At 40.6% G+C, this 16943-nt stretch overlaps 1 protein-coding gene across 1 annotated transcript in view; it reads right to left on the reverse strand.

Moving 5' to 3' along the window:
- Positions 1 to 3670: 3670 nt before the first annotated feature.
- Positions 3671 to 16943, reverse strand: part of LOC101465201 (lactase/phlorizin hydrolase) — a 30087-nt gene continuing 16814 nt past the window's right edge. The window contains exons 2-15 of the mRNA XM_076874719.1: positions 15286 to 15841; positions 10795 to 10879; positions 10026 to 10704; positions 9282 to 9930; positions 7630 to 9180; positions 7266 to 7534; positions 6885 to 7175; positions 6604 to 6802; positions 6169 to 6371; positions 5982 to 6088; positions 5702 to 5833; positions 5302 to 5525; positions 4903 to 5133; positions 3671 to 3973 (exon numbers count right to left, since the gene is read on the reverse strand). Coding sequence (XP_076730834.1) covers positions 3777 to 3973; positions 4903 to 5133; positions 5302 to 5525; positions 5702 to 5833; positions 5982 to 6088; positions 6169 to 6371; positions 6604 to 6802; positions 6885 to 7175; positions 7266 to 7534; positions 7630 to 9180; positions 9282 to 9930; positions 10026 to 10704; positions 10795 to 10879; positions 15286 to 15841 — 5373 coding nt within the window. The 3' untranslated portion in view covers positions 3671 to 3776. The remainder of the gene's footprint in view (positions 3974 to 4902; positions 5134 to 5301; positions 5526 to 5701; positions 5834 to 5981; positions 6089 to 6168; positions 6372 to 6603; positions 6803 to 6884; positions 7176 to 7265; positions 7535 to 7629; positions 9181 to 9281; positions 9931 to 10025; positions 10705 to 10794; positions 10880 to 15285; positions 15842 to 16943) is intronic.

Consider the following 16943-nt stretch of genomic DNA (forward strand, 5'->3'; position numbering starts at 1 on the left):
ATAGGTTTTATTTGCAACTTAAATCAGACAGGGCACTGCCTCATAGCAAGAAGGTCCTGAGTTTGATTCCTCCACCTCACTCGGGCCTTTCTGTGTGGAGTTTGCATGTTCTCCTCCCCGGGTACTCCAGCTTCCTCCAACAGTCCAAACACATGCGGTTGGTGGGGTTAGGTTAATTGGTGAATCTAAATTGCCCATAGGCGTGAATGTGAGTGCAAATGATTGTCTGTCTCTGTGTTAGCCCTGTGTCAGGCTGACGGCCTGTCCAGGGTGTATCCTGCCTCTCGCACCTATGGCCGCTGGGATAGGCTCCAACCTCCTGCGACACTGACAAGGATAATGTAAGACAATTGATGGTTGGACAGACACCATTATTGATGCTATACAGTATGGTATACATTTATTTTCAGTAAATCAGATTATTTTACTTTCTGGTACTGAACATTAGCGTAGTACATTTTATATGGCTACTTTAGACTTCTGCTACAACTCTGAATTATGCCACATTCAGAAGTTTGCAGACGACACAGCCATCATGGGGTGTATCTGGGATGATCAGGAAGAGGAGTACAGAAGTCTGGTGAGGAACTTTGTCGCATGGAGTCACACAAACCACCTGCAACTCAACACCTCAAAGACTAAGGAACTGGTTGTGGACTTCGGGAGGTCTAGAGCAGGTCCACTGCCGGTTCAGATAGAGGGGGAGGAGGTGGAGGTGGAGGTGGTCAACAAGTACCTCGGGCTGTGGGTGGACAATAAACTGGACTGGTCATGCAACACAGAGCACCTGTATAAAAAAGCCCAAAGCCGACTGTACTTCCTCAGGAGGCTGAGGTCTTTTAACATCTGCAGGAAGCTCCTGAGGATGTTTAACCAGTCAGTGGTTGCTGGAGTACTTTTCTATGCTGTGGTGTGCTGGGGGAGCAGCACAGCAAAGAGGGACTCATCCAGGCTGGAAAAACTGATCAGGAGGGCTAGCTCTGTGGTCGGCATGAAGCTGGACACTCTGGTGACAGTGGCAGAGAAAAGGACATTAAAGAAACTGCTGGACATTATGAACAATGCCAGGCATCCTCTGCACACGGCCATTAACAACCAGAAGAGTCTGTTCAGTGACAGGTTGCTTCTCCCCAAGACAAGAACTAACAGACTTAAAAACTCCTTTGTCCCACACGCCATCAGACTGTTTAACTCCTCTCTGGAGGGGAGAGGGAGGGGAAACAGGAGGACAAAGGAGGGGGGAACAACTAAGCTGTAGTGCCTCTTCACCTCACTGTGCAATACCTTTTTGTGCAATACTTTTGTAAATAGTCAACAGTGCAATAGACCTCAATACTCGAAATGTGCAATTCATTCACTTGTATTTTTATTTTTTATTCCTATTTATTCTATTTATCCCCTTCGTATATTTTATTTATATTGTCTCTGTATTTATATATGTGTGTGTGTGTGTGTGTGTGTGTGTGTGTGTGTGTGTGTGTGTGTGTGTGTGTATATATATATATATATATATATATATATACAGTGGGGCAAAAAAGTATTTAGTCAGCCACCGATTGTGCAAGTTCCCCCACTTAAAATGATGACAGAGGTCAGTAATTTGCACCAGAGGTACACTTCAACTGTGAGAGACAGAATGTGAAAAAAAAATCCATGAATCCACATGGTAGGATTTGTAAAGAATTTATTCGTAAATTCGGGTGGAAAATAAGTATTTGGTCACCTCAAACATGGAAAATCTCTGGCTCTCACAGACCTGTAACGTCTTCTGTAAGACGCTTTTCTGTCCCCCACTCGTTACCTGTATGAATGGCACCTGTTTGAACTCATCATCTGTATAAAAGACACCTGTCCACAGCCTCAAACAGTCAGACTCCAAACTCCGCCATGGCCAAGACCAAAGAGCTTTCGAAGGACACCAGGAAAAGTATTGTAGACCTGCACCAGACTGGGAAGAGTGAATCTACAATAGGCAAGCAGCTTGGTGTGAAAAAATCAACTGTGGGAGCAATCATCAGAAAATGGAAGACATACAAGACCACTGATAATCTCCCTCCATCTGGGGCTCCACGCAAGATCTCATCCCGTGGGGTCAAAATGATCATGAGAACGGTGAGCAAAGATCCCAGAACCACACGGGGGGACCTGGTGAATGACCTGCAGAGAGCTGGGACCAAAGTAACAAAGGTCACCATCAGTAACACACTACAACGGCAGGGAATCAAATCCCGCAGTGCCAGACGTGTTCCGCTGCTGAAGCCAGTGCATGTCCAGGCCCGTCTGAAGTTTGCCAGAGAGCACATGGATGATACAGCAGAGGATTGGGAGAATGTCATGTGGTCAGATGAAACCAAAGTAGAACTTTTTGGTATAAACTCAACTCGTCGTGTTTGGAGGAAGAAGAATACTGAGTTGCATCCCAAGAACACCATACCTACTGTGAAGCATGGGGGTGGAAACATCATGCTATGGGGCTGTTTTTCTGCCAAGGGGACAGGACGACTGATCCGTGTTAAGGACAGAATGAATGGGGCCATGTATCGTGAGATTTTGAGCCAAAACCTCCTTCCATCAGTGAGAACTTTGAAGATGAAACGAGGCTGGGTCTTCCAACATGACAATGATCCAAAACACACCGCCCGGGCAACAAAGGAGTGGCTCCGTAAGAAGCATTTGAAAGTCCTGGAGTGGCCTAGCCAGTCTCCAGACCTCAACCCCATAGAAAATCTGTGGCGGGAGTTGAAAGTCCGTGTTGCTCGGCGACAGCCCCAAAACATCACTGCTCTCGAGAAGATCTGCATGGAGGAATGGGCCAAAATACCAGCTACTGTATGTGCAAACCTGGTAAAGACCTATAGTAAACGTTTGACCTCTGTTATTGCCAACAAAGGTTATGTTACAAAGTATTGAGTTGTATTTTTGTTATTGACCAAATACTTATTTTCCACCCTGATTTACGAATAAATTCTTTACAAATCCTACCATGTGGATTCATGGATTTTTTTTTTTCACATTCTGTCTCTCACAGTTGAAGTGTACCTCTGGTGCAAATTACTGACCTCTGTCATCATTTTAAGTGGGGGAACTTGCACAATCGGTGGCTGACTAAATACTTTTTTGCCCCACTGTATGTATGTATGTATGTATATGTGTGTGTGTGTGTGTGTGTGTACATATATATATATATATATATATATATATATATATATATATATATAGAACTAATATATATATATATATATATATATATATATATCTAATCTAGACAGCCAGTGACCTCTAGAGGAATTAGGTGATACCTACACTCCATTTTTAAAAAGCTTTCTGAGAACAGAAAGTTGAAGAAACAACATAATATTCTAAATAGCACTTTTTAAACCCATTTTACAGCCATATAGACAAACTAATCCACCCTGGCTGACAAACTGATGATTTTTAACAGAAAATACTTGGCTTTGTTGACTAATACAGCAGGTAATAAGCTTTTGCAGGTCAGTCCTATATGTAGAAGTCTGAAAGTCTGATACTAAACAGCAAATGAAGAAATATTTTACTCAATTAGTCCCAAAACACACAAACATATTTTTACATGTACGCTTACGTGGTATCTCAAACTAAACGGACCACAGATCATTTTTAAAAATGATTTAAAATTGTAGTTTAACCTTGACAGTGACAGCAACATTATAGAAGAGGAAAAGAAATAATTTATATACCTGCAATTAAAATGCATCTGTCAATATGAGGGCTTTAATAATATGTCAAGTTATCTGCAATTAGAATGTTTTTCCACTTTTACAAATCTGATTTTTTGACTTAAAGAAGCAAAATGATGCACAAACAGCTCCAAACGTTGCAACAATCAGAAGAGCAAATGTGACATTAAGTCCGGTCTCAGCATTGCGGACAGAGAGCTCCATACCAAGGAACCTCACAGTGGCATTGTTGTCAGTGATTGGTGGTGCAGCTGTTTCTGCAGAAAAGACACAGAAACCAAAGTTTTCGTATTATTTTTTAACATTTGCAGGCAGTAACTGTAAATCAAAGCCCTATTTTACCTGTTGTTAGAATTCCTCCACAGAAATTGCATTAAGGTTTAAATTTATTTGGTGTGGTGTAGCAGGTTTGACTACAACTACAGTTGCTAGCACTCTGCTAGCAACTGAACTGGACCTCTGAATTTTGTTCTCAGTATTCTGAGCACTTTTAATGCTATTATTTACAACAAGGTTTCTTGCATGTCTATACACCTCTAAGTAGCAGGTGTCTGTGAGCTGGTAAGAAAGACACTAACAAAATGAAAACATTAGCTTTCACTATGTCAGAGCATTATTTTTGCACCGTGTCTAATTATCATGCTAATTTTAGCTATTTGTTAGTAAGCTAGTGCTGTAAACTAACACACTTGCAAACATCTTACATCTGTCTAAATGATCTGCATTCATACAATACACAAGCTCAACTCTGCTATAATGCTTAAGCTCAACTTACAAAATGCTTGTATGCAGGAATAGATATTTAGGACCCCCTCAGTATCCCTGTTCCTTCTGATCATGGAACTGCATATCGTATTGCAGCTGTCCAGTTTAGGTGTCCTAAAAGGCTTGCTTTTGCACTGTGGAAGCACCTTGTTAGGTGGGAATTCCACTTCTCTTAACTTTAATGCATTTTGCAGTTTTTAGCAATGTAACTGTGTCAATGGAGAGCCAGCCTGGCTGGTTAGCATTAGCTGAAAACTTCCCACACAAATATATTGTGTTCTGACTTTAAAGTACCAAGTTGGTAATAGCCATAATGCTGAACTGATACAACTAAACATAGACTTTAAATATTTATGTTTACAGTAGGTTGGCCACGTACTTATCTTTTATGTACTATTTACAATCCATGGTGTCAATTTACCTTCCACAGGATTCAAGCACTCATGTCCTGACGCAGGGTGAGGGAATCCATTGCAGGTTATGATTTTAGAGTAGTCGGAAACAGATTTCTTAGCTACTCGAGAAATATTAGGGTCTGAATGATTCACGTAAAAAAACCCAAATCTCTCTGAAAAGCCTTTAGCCCACTCAAAGTTGTCCATCAGTGACCAAGCTGTGTAGCCACGGATGTCTACACCATCTAGTAAGTAAGCTGGGAAGAGAAAAGAGATAAGTTAACTTTTTTGCACTTAAAATCTAGTTTCTTAATGTTTCCACAAAAGAAAAAGAAAAAACAGCCACATTTTATCTGAGACATATTTATAGCCTTCTTCTCTAACTGTGCTGGTCCTAAATAGATTTAAAGATAAATTTTTCATACCTTTTAACGCCTGGTTGATGTATTTTTCGTAGTAGTGGCTCCTGTGAGTATCATTTAGATCAACAGTGCCCCGCTCTGAGATGCCATTCTCAGTGATAATAATTGGTGGATTTCCATATTCCTCCTTGATAAAATTAAGTATTCTGCGGAATCCAAATGGTGTGACTTTCAGCCAGCCTGAACCTGAATCCAGCCAGGTGAGATCAACAGTTGACCCTGCACCCCTGTGAAGATCAAAAAGGTTAGATTTTTGAGTTTGAATAAAACAATGAAATAAGTTTCACATTTCAGTAAACGGCCACAGCAGAGAACAAAGTCAGCTGTGCTAAATCTGTTGGTTTCTTTTATTAGAAGAAAAATGAAAGATTACTCTATTAATATTTATCTAACGTTTGCTTACTTGTCTCCATCATAGTGCTGAAGGTTCTTATAGTCCACAGGGAATGTTAGGACAGTGGTGTAATAGTTGAACCCAAAATAATCATAAGTGCCTTTAATTCTTTTAACCTCCTCCGGAGTGAACTCAGGCAGCCTGGAAAATGGAAGTGAAACCAACAGGTTATGTGGTTGTTGAAAAAAGGACCAAACAACAAAAAAAGTGAAAATGTCCTGCTGCTTTTAAAGGTAACTTTATAGCAATTTTTTTTTCCTTTTGGGGCCTAAATGTACTTTTTGAATACCTAGATTCTGACAGACCAGCAGCAAGGCTTCGCTCACGAATGACTGTCTTCATTATGTCATTGTAGTCGCCATTATATACAGGATGGGCAAACCAGCCAATGTAGAACTGCACAAAAAGACACACAAAAGACACTTGAAATAACCACTATGACATATTGCTTTAAAATATAAGAAGAACTGGTGTACCTGAATGGCGCGTATTGCAGCATCATAGTCCTCCTGCTTATAAGGATTTCTGGGTTCAGACCAGTCAGAGTTAATTGTGATGGAGATAATTCCATTCTGTTTGGCCCTGTACTTGTCATTGTAAATATGCCAGGCCTCAGCATGAGCTTTAAGCAGGTTGTGACCAATAACGTAGGGCAGAGTACCTGGTCGGAAACTGATCCCTGGAGACAAACAGACACATTTGCAGCCTCTTTATATTTTTTGTTGTTGAGGGTTTGGTCAAGGATTGCTTTATTGTTTTTACAGAAGACATATTGTTTGATGTTTGAAACAGTACATTTTGTTTTGAACAATTTTGGTGTCCTTATATACAGTTTTGCATGTTCAGTAACAGTACTATTCCTATTTGTTAAATAAAGCAGACAACCAGGAATACTAAAGCATAAAGCTCACCTGGGGCACCTACTCCATAACCATGTCCTATCATGGCTACATTGTAGGGTTCGTTAATAGTTATCCAAAATTTCACTTTGTGGCCAAGTCTGTCAAAGATGAAGTCAGCATAATCTCTGAATTTGGTAACAATAGTGTCATTTTCCCATCCCCCAATATCCTGCAGGGCTTGTGGAAGGTCCCAGTGGTACAGAGTGACCTGAAAGCAAAGGGAAAGGGTTTACTGACGTTATTGAATTTACCAATTCTAGTACAGTTCTTTTAGCTGTAATTATACATACATGAGGCTGAATGTTTGCAGCAATCAGTGCATCCACCAGTCTGTGGTAGTAATTGAGTCCAGCCTCATTAATGTAGTTGGTGGTACCATCAGGAAGGACCCTTGACCATGATATGGAGAATCGATAATGGGTCACCTTGAGTTGCTTTAATATGGCAACATCCTCTTCTACTTTATTGTAACTGTCACAAGCTATGTCCCCATTGTCATCATTGGAGATTCGGAGATGAGTGTGAGCAAACTTGTCCCAAATACTGAGACCTTTTCCATCAGCTCTCCACCCTCCTTCAATCTGAAAGGAATAAGTATAAAACAGTAATTTGAAACGAATGAAAATAGAGTAAGCATTGCAATATATGTGCAGTGGCCTTATCTAGGGTACCTGGTATGATGCTGTGGCAGTACTCCAAATGAAATCATCTTGAAAATGTCCATAAAGTACCTTCTCATCATCTGGCAATGGGAAACCATTATCCTTTATGATGTTATAATAGAAATGAGCTGAGTACTTGGGTGTTCTTGACCGATTTGGGTTACTGAAGTCCACGTGGTGCAGGCCAAATCCAACGTTGTACCCATTAAGCCACTCAAAAGAATCCATTAGAGAGGTTGCAGTGTATCCTTTCACAGTCACACCATCAACTTTATAGGCTGTAATGTAAACAAGCGCACAAAAAAATTAGGTACATTAAAAATACTTATAATGATCGTGCAATGTAGCTAATAAAATCACTTTGACAGTATACCTTTCAGAGCCTCATCAATATAGGCCTTGTAAAAAAACACTCTGGCAGAATCATCCCAAGTTGTCTGTGCTTCTGTAGCAACTCCGTTCTCAGTAATATAAATCTCTGGATCACCATACTCCTCCTTTATCCAGTTGAGGAGTCGCCTCAAGCCCCAGGCCACAACTTTTTGGTTAGGAATGGCTGTAGTTGGTGAATCATTTTCCTCTTCTTCCTTGAAGTCCCAGTCATATTCATAAGACGCAGGGCTAAGCCGAGCTGTAACATGGCTTACAATCTTTGTAGTGTAATGATTTACACAGAATACGTCAGCAGTTCCCTTGATGAAGTTCTTTTCTTCTTCAGTAAAGGAAGGAAGTCTTGACTGTGGAAGACCTTGGATTTCACTTTTGTTCCCAACTTGCCACTTCAGTGCATCAGGATAGTCACCATTCTTAAAAATAGGATGTGCAAACCATCCCAGTTGGAACTGCATCGCCCGGTCAGCAGCCACCACTTCACGGCGAACGCTGACATCTTTAGGTTCAGCCCAATCAGCATTGAGGGCTATGGAGATTAGACCACCCTGAGACTGGCGATACTTGTCATCATATGTATGGTAGGCCTTGGCATGGGCTTTAATGAGGTTGTGTGCAACTATGTATGGTCCATACCCTGGGTCCTTAACATTTGGTGGCATATTTCCAAGTCCATATCCAGACCATGCAATTGTCTGAGGCTGGTTAATGGTTATCCAGAATTTCACTCTGTCACCAAATGTAGCAAAGCAGAAGTCGCAATAGTCATTAAAAATGTCTATCATCTCTGCACTTTCCCAGCCATTGACCTTTTGCAAAGCTTCAGGAAGGTCCCAGTGGTACAGTGTTACCATGGGTTCGATATTGTGCGCTATAAGACCATCAATGAGTCTGTTGTAGTAGTCAACACCTTTCTGGTTGAGGGACTTACGTGTGCCATCAGGAAAGATCCTGGACCAGGACAAAGAGAATCTGTATGACTTCACCCTCAGAGCCCGCAGCATGTAGAGATCTTCATTAAGTCTGTTGTAACTGTCACAGGCTACATTGCCGTTTGCATTATCAGGAATAGTGTTAGTTGTCTGAGTGAATGTATCCCATATACTAGGACCTTTGCCATCAGCATTCCAGCCACCTTCAATTTGGTAGGCCGAAGAAGAAATTCCCCAACTGAAGCCCTCAGGAAAAGTGCCATAATGGTACATTTTTCTATCAAAGTTTGACTGTGAAGAGAATTTCTCCCAAACTACCTTTGCCTGAGATGGAACTTCTGAGGGTGGTAAAGCAGCTAAACGTCGAGTTAATGGCCTTTCTGCAGCTTTAAACTTCTTACTTTTTTGTGAACTGAAACCGTTTTGCTCGATAATCTCAGCGTACAAATATGCAGATTGCTTTGGGGTCCTTGGTCTGGATCCCACTTCAAAGTTGACATAGTGAAGACCAAATCTTTGGCTGTAGCCTTGGTTTGCCTCAAATCCATCCATGAGTGACTGCACTGTGAATCGCTGCACATCCACTCCATCTGTGAGTGTTGCTACAAAATGAACAAACAAAAACAAAATTAATATTTGAATTATTTTAACTCTCTCTCTAAAAAAAATGTGCCTTCAAATTGGGGAAATCTCCAACACTAACCTTTCAGGGCCTCATTGATGTAACTTTTCATATAGTCCATTCTGCTGGTGTCAGTGAGACTGTCAACACTGTAATCTGTTGGCATCCCATTTCCTGTTATGTATACAGGTAATTTGTTAGCACTCAGGTATTCTGTTGCAATGTAGTTCAGGAGCCTTCTAAGTCCCCAAGGAACAGGATAGATCCAGTCAGAAGCTGTGGAACTCCATGTGGGGTCCACAGTTGCATGGAAGTCACCCACACCGTCAGGACCAGGGGTGCACCCACCATCACTGTTGCTGACCAGCCGAGAAGTATAGTGATTTAAACCAAAAAAGTCAGCAGTACCAAGTATCCTCTTGCTCTCTGTGGGAGTGAAAACTGGGAGCTTTGCTGGTACAGAGTCAGGGCATGCTGTTTTCTTCTGTTCCACCTGATCTTTGAGTATTGCAGGATAATCTCCGTCTACAAATATGGGATGTGCAAACCAGCCCAGCATAAACTGCAGGTAACGGTCTGCAGCTGCTACGTCTTCAGGTTTGGCAGGGTCACTGGGCTCAGCCCAGTCAGAGTTCAAGGCAATGCCCACTTTTCCTCCTTGTGTTTTTCTGTAATTGTCATTATAGACATGCCAGGCCTCGGCATGGGACTTGAGAATATTGTGAGTGACCTGATAATGCAAAATCAAATGTTAAGTACATTAGTGCAATAATTACACTTGTAATAAACTGATTAATTGTAGTATTCTAATAACATCACTGTCACCTGATAGGAAGATTCCACATAGTCCTTTACTCCTGGGGCATGCACACCAGTACCATACCCGGCATGGCTCACTACCCAGGGACTATTGAATGTGTTCCAGATCTTGACTCTGTCTCCAAACCTGGAGAAGCAGAAATCTGCATAGTCTTTGAAGGCCTCTACAATGGAGGCATTGGTCCATCCACCATAATTCTGGAGTGCTTGAGGCAGATCCCAGTGGTACAGAGTGACAATGGGTTGTATGCCAGATGCAACGAGAGCATTTATCAGCTGGTCATAGTATTGAGCTCCTTTTTCTGATTGGCTCTGTCGGTACCCTGTGGGGAAAATACGGGCCCAAGAGATGGAAAACTGGTAGGTGTCGACCTGAAGACCTCGCAGAAGGTAGACATCATAATCTACCTTACGGTAACTGTCGCAAGCTAGGTCAGCTGTCTGATTTGCAAAGGCCAAGCCCTCATGACCAAACCGGTCCCAAATAGTCTCTCCTTTCCCACCTTCTGACCAGCCACCTTCAGTCTTAAAGGATACGCTGGAGGTGGCCCACTGGAAGCCAGAGGGGAATGATTCCTGAAGGAAAAGATCTCGTTCTGCTGTAGTCTGGGACTTAAATTTATCCCACACAGTCTGATAACTGTTTCTTAACCCTGTCATCCTGGTGTGGTGTGAACCTGCATGACTTTCAGAAAATAAAAAGACATAAATATCACACGTGAACTTAAAAAAAAATAGAATAACAATATATGTGAATCAGAAAATGAACTCTTACTTGACAAGAGCATCTTCCATGTCCAGCTTGCCTAACACGTCCTTCATGTCACACCCCACAATATTCAGGCCATTGTCCATCAGGACTGTGTTGTGGTCAAGAAACAGTTAAGTCTTGTCAGTTATAAAACAGTAAGTATAAAGAAATAAAAAATGCATTCCCTTTGGATGGGTTGCTACAGACGTCTGGTGAGAATGTCATGTTAACAACACCTTTAGAAATATATTTACTTAGAAACACACTTGGTAATGTGTTCAGTACTTATTTTACCCGCCCTATTTGTACATTTGGCAGCTCAATTGAGGACAAAATGCAGAATTTAATAGTATAGAATGTAATGTTATAATACATTATGTAATATCAGATTAGGATGGTGTATCCTAATAAAATGGGTCATAATATTTGCTTATATTTGCTAATACTTGGGTTACCAAAAGAAATTTTAGTCAACTAAAATCTACAGTGCAAACACTTTCTTCATTTAACCCAATATTCTTGGTACAATGCATCTGTCATAACAGTTATGCAGAAAGCATTGACTGTGGTCCAACATTTTCTATTAGCACTTTACTGGCTCATAATATGATGACATGACACTCATCACTTTCACTTGATAACTCTTCCACTTTTATGAGAGCAGTATTGTCAATTTTTACAGTGTTGACTAATGTTATATTAATGTGTTTTTTCTTCAGTAAATACCAGAGGATTTCTTTATTTGACATAATATTTTTTTTATTTTTCCATGATTACCAGTGTGAGCACTGGTTTCAGTGGCGCTGGTCATTGTTTTGGTGTTAATATCTCTTAACAGTTCCACATATTATACGATATTAACTTCATCTTCTGGTTTAAGTGTAATACACTTCATCTACCTCCAGTCAGACGCAAAAGTTTGTATGGCAAATCACTGTCATATTTATGAAAGCTCATGGGGCTAGGAAACCTCACTGTCCACTTTTAGTCACCGGTGCTAGTTTCAGTCAGTATGCAAATGTACTCTTTATAAGGTTGGGGAAACCTGCATGCAGTTAAGACTGAAGAAGTCACTTGGATGAGTGATGAAACGTTACTCCAACTGAAAACTCTACATCCAGATGAACAGAATTAACTTTTTGAGATTATATGCTATATATCTGTAAATACAAATTTAGTTGTATAGCTCTTCATATTCATTGGTAATTTAATGGAAAATAACAGCATAAAATATAATTGTATTTACCATTTAAAAAATTTCCAAGAACCTGATAATTACTCTGGGAACAGTCATGAGCAGTCATCTTGTACAGCAGGATAGGCAAGTTCCCAATGGACATCTACAGTGTTACAGAATATGCAGATGCAGCAGTTTAACAGTAATGCAAAATCTGAAAAGCTAGGAATTTTTTCATCATGTGTTTACTCTACCTGTATCCTCCTTAGCTCGTTTTCAAAATTTGAGGAGATAACACAGTTATATTCAATGTGCACCGACAAGAAATCCATCTATTAAAAATAGAAGATACACAACGGCATACCATTACACTCAAGCCTCTTGATCAAAAAATAAACTGTATGTGATACTCTTTGATGTATATATAACACACTACTATTGTTTCAAAAATACACCATTACATAGTCATGTGAAACACAAAGTGCCAGAACATCATTGTTTAAAAAAAATTTATGGGGCGACTGTGGCTCAGGGGGTTGGGAAGCGCATCTGTAACCGGAAGGTCGCCGGTTCGATCCCCGGGCTCTCTGTCCTGGTCGTTGTGTCCTTGGGCAAGACACTTTACCCTACTGGTGTTGGCCAGAGGGGCCGATGGTGCGATATGGCAGCCTCGCTTCTGTCAGTCTCCCCCAGGGCAGCTGTGGCTACAACCGTAGCTCCCTCCACCAGTGTGTGAATGTGAGAGTGAATGAATAGTGGTATTGTAAAGCGCTTTGAGGGCCCCGAAAAGCGCTATATAAATGCAATCCATCATTATTATTATTATCATTAAAGAATTTGGCCAAAATCCATTTAATATTCGATTTACCTTCCAAGACAATCATCTTCAGCTCCCTCCACCAGTGTGTGAATGTGAGAGTGAATGAACAGTGGCATTGTAAAGCGCTTTGGGTGCCTTGAAAAGTGCTATATAAATCCAATCCATTATTATTAAAAAAAATTGTCAATTTGTCATATAAATGAATGTAAAGCTTCTTTTGTGAGTCACCACAATAGACAGTTCAGTATAATTAATTTGGCATGGATCTTTATGTTTTATGAACTGTCACAGAAATTTCTCTCAAACTGTGGACCTTTAACACATTGCTAAAACCGTATCAATTCATTTTCAACCATACCAAATTAGGTTGAAATATAATTTTTTATTTACATAGCATTAAACATGAAAATAGCACATTGCAACCCACAACCACCAAACATGTGGTCCTCTCGTTACATCAAACGGAAAACAGGCAACCATGTTTGAGAAAATATTCAAAGTGCACAAACCAGAGATAGCCATTTCTGAAAGTAGCATTAATACCATGCAGAAATATGAAACAGGAAAACAGGACAGCGCTGTTCACAACCACCAAACACGCAAACCAGGGGAAGTATGCTTCAAACGGTGATACAGCCTACTCTGAGCTGTCGCTTTCTTGTTCAAGTATCTGGCACTGGGTTCAGAGTAAAATCCTATCTGCCTCACATGAGAAGAATAAATGTGATGTTATTTTCCATCTTTTTTCATTGCATTGCAACTACATCTCTTATAAAGAAACCACACAATATCATATCTTAAGCCTTGGATTGTAGCCTCAGAGATGCTAAGCAACATCAACAAGCTTTTGATTTGGTTAAATCACAAGCTTTAACCATTGCCTGGTAGGCAAGACTGGCCTACCAGGCAATAAGAGTTTGGATTTAACAGCATGTCATTTTACCCCAATTCCTTTGGTCCCCCCTGATATATGAGGCATCTAGATCTTGGACAGAGAACTCACTTTGGTAAATGGCCTGCATTTGTATAGCGCTTTTCTAGTCCATAGGACCCCAAAGCGCTTTACACTACATTCAGTCATTCACCCATTCACACACTGGCAATAGCAAGCTACATTGTAGCCACAGCTGCCCTGGGGCACACTGACAGAGGCGAGGCTGCCGGACACAGGCGCCACCGGGCCCTCTGACCACCACCAGTAGGCAAACACGGGGTTAGTATCTTGCCCAAGGATATTTGGCATGCAGCCTGGGATCGAACCACCGACCTTCTGATTAGTGGCTGACCTGCTCTGCCACCTGAGCTACAGCCACCCCCCACTTTCTTTATGCGCTGTTGCTTGAGTCTTCATGCAGGCTGAGCAGTGTTTCATACAGTGATCGAACAACTGTGATCAGGCTCATGGTTTAGGCTCAAGAAAACTCTGATGAGCAGAATGTGGGCATATGACAACAAGGTGAAAGGGTGTGTGATGGAGAAAGATCACTTGGAATTTAATCGGGCTGTTGGGTTGGGTTGCTGATCCAAGCTGTGTATGATTATCTTATCTAGGCAAGCTAATCTCCAATTCAAGGGTAAAGGTGATTCTCCCTGTACCCTCAAAAAGCTTCGCATATTTCTAATAGCTCTGGGCAAATAAGCATGTCTCATTGTTATTTTCAGATTGATTTTCTTTTCAATTTTAACAATAAAGGGACTTGGTCTTAATTAAAGCTTAAGGTATACATAATGTTTACATACATAATGAAATAGAGTATTTAACTTACTGCTGTTGAATCTTTAATGTGGGAGAGGGAAGTCATATCTGTTGCTCTCAACCCAATTGACAGACGTCTTCCTGTAAATGTAGAAGCATTTAAATCTTTTTTTAATATTTATTTTAATATAAAATGTCTGCTGTAAAAATGGCTTGTTGGGTCAAACTGTACAGTGACATACATACAAGATTATTTTAGTGAATTCAATTGCTGCTGAGATAATCATGACGGTAATATGTCTGATAAATAATGTTTTGAAGGCTTTCAGTATCAGTTGGCCATAAAGTATTTTTAACAGGTGGTATTTTTAACAGTATTTTAACTTCTTAAGACATACAGAAAATCTGATGTGTTGTGTAATATTACAAAAACGCCTAAAATACACATCTATGTGTTTATTTTATGACACCAAAATGTAACTTCTTGACATATATGAGAACTGGAAAACAGCAAATATGACATTTAATGGTCATTTATTTTTGTTTGTTTTATTTACCTTTTGATAGTAGTTTCCAATCAAACTTGATTTTTAAAATGCTTATTTTTTTTAGCAGTTTTCTCAAAATACTGATTTTGTGTTTTTAAAGGTGAAATTAAAAACTCCTTTTGTAAAAGCCTTTGCATCTGATTTCTCAGCAACATTTTTAAAATAGCTTATTTTAAGGAATGTTTTGGAGAAATTTCTCAAGATTTCTTACTTCTGATTTTTACTCTATTTGCTTAGTATCTCATCTTAATTGTCTCTTTTTCTTCTAACTCACCTTTGTCAGGAAAGCGCTGATGGTACATCTGGTAAATGTTCTTGTTTAGTTGAAGGAAGTTCTGCAGAAAACTGGGAGCATGTGCAGGCTGCCCGTCATGCCAAACACCATCCAGTGTCAACCATGAGTGTGCAAGTGGTGCAAACTCTTGGAAGGCAAACTCTGCATACTGCTGAAACATCTGTGCCAGCTCCTGGCTCTCCCAGCCTCCATACCTTGATTGCAGAGACTCTGGAACTGTCCATCCATGAAGGATGACCAGAGGCTGAAGACCTGCTTCCAGCAGCTGTTTCAGCAGGGTCTGGTAACATCTAACCACAGCCTGCTGGGGCTGGCTGGGGTGGCCTGTAGGAAGAAGTTGAGCCCATGACAGCGGTACTTTGAAGTGGGTCACCCCTCTGCTCTGCAGGTACTCAAAGTACTGCTTAGAGCCAGGAGGAACGGGATGACTGCAGTCAAAGGCATCATTTATGTTTCTGTCTGAGCTTCTGACCACCTGCTTTGTCAGAGGCCCTGCAAGAAGCATGAAGTCCACCCTTCCATTCACCTCACTGCTCTGACAACCACGGAGACAAAAAACGTACAGACAAAAGACCCACAACAACTTCTTCATTGTGGCTCAAAAGAAAGGAACGAAGTGAAAATATTCACTGGTTGCAGAGTTTTTTAAGGCAACTTTTGTTCCTTCTTATTGCATAATTACCCAATCAAGATCGGTATCTTGTGTAATTATTACAAGTGAACATGTTTATTGTAGCTGTGAAATATGGTCAGAAAGACTCTGGACTCAATCTACTGATAATTGAATCCCTATCTTGCAGTGATCTGAAAAGTCTCGAATTTGCAGCTGCAATATACCTTTTAAAATGTATAATTTTTATATCAGTGTGAGTTACAGTATATCAGTTAAAAGGAAAAACCAGATAATTAGCAGAAAACAAGCATGAGAAGATATTTTAGTCAGTTAGTTCTGCAGTTCAAAAGACCAAGGGGAGTGAATTAAAACTGAGTATTTTTCTCACCAGCTTAATTTCTATGTAGATGAACTGGAGTATCAGCTACAGCTGTCAAAACAAAATATCCATCATAAACCACTATCAGCTTCTTGATACTCAACCTCCTGACTTGCATAAACAAGGCTATTAAAATCTCCCGAACTTTCAAGGTACAATGATAAGTAATGGTTATACAGCCAAAACTGTATTGCTCCGTAATACAGGCACGTGCAGGGGGGGGGGGGCTTGAGCACCCGCCCCTTTCCTGATGGGTGCCCAAAGTGCCCTTTTGTTGAGGCAACTTTTTAAAAAAAAAATTTATTTTTTATTTATTTATTTTTTATTTTTTTATGTGTGTGTGCGTGCGTGCGGAGTCCTGTCTGTGCCCCTCAACAATAATATTTAACTAGTCTATTAATCACAGTTTTGCTAAATAAAAGGATCTGGCTTGCATCAGTCACATGATCACATTTAACCAATGACCGCCCTTGACGGCAGAACGCGCTGGTTACGAGCCGGGAACGAGCTCACAAAGAGCACGCGCATTTTTAGCGGTCCGGAGCTGTAGGAGAAACACAAGTTAACTCAGAGACACAGACTGATGCGACAAACCCAGTAAGTAGGTGTACAGCGTGCACTGTAGTGTATAGCACCCAGGAGTAT

Source organism: Maylandia zebra, linkage group LG16 (genome assembly GCF_041146795.1).
Source record: "Maylandia zebra isolate NMK-2024a linkage group LG16, Mzebra_GT3a, whole genome shotgun sequence".
NCBI lineage: Eukaryota > Metazoa > Chordata > Actinopteri > Cichliformes > Cichlidae > Maylandia > Maylandia zebra.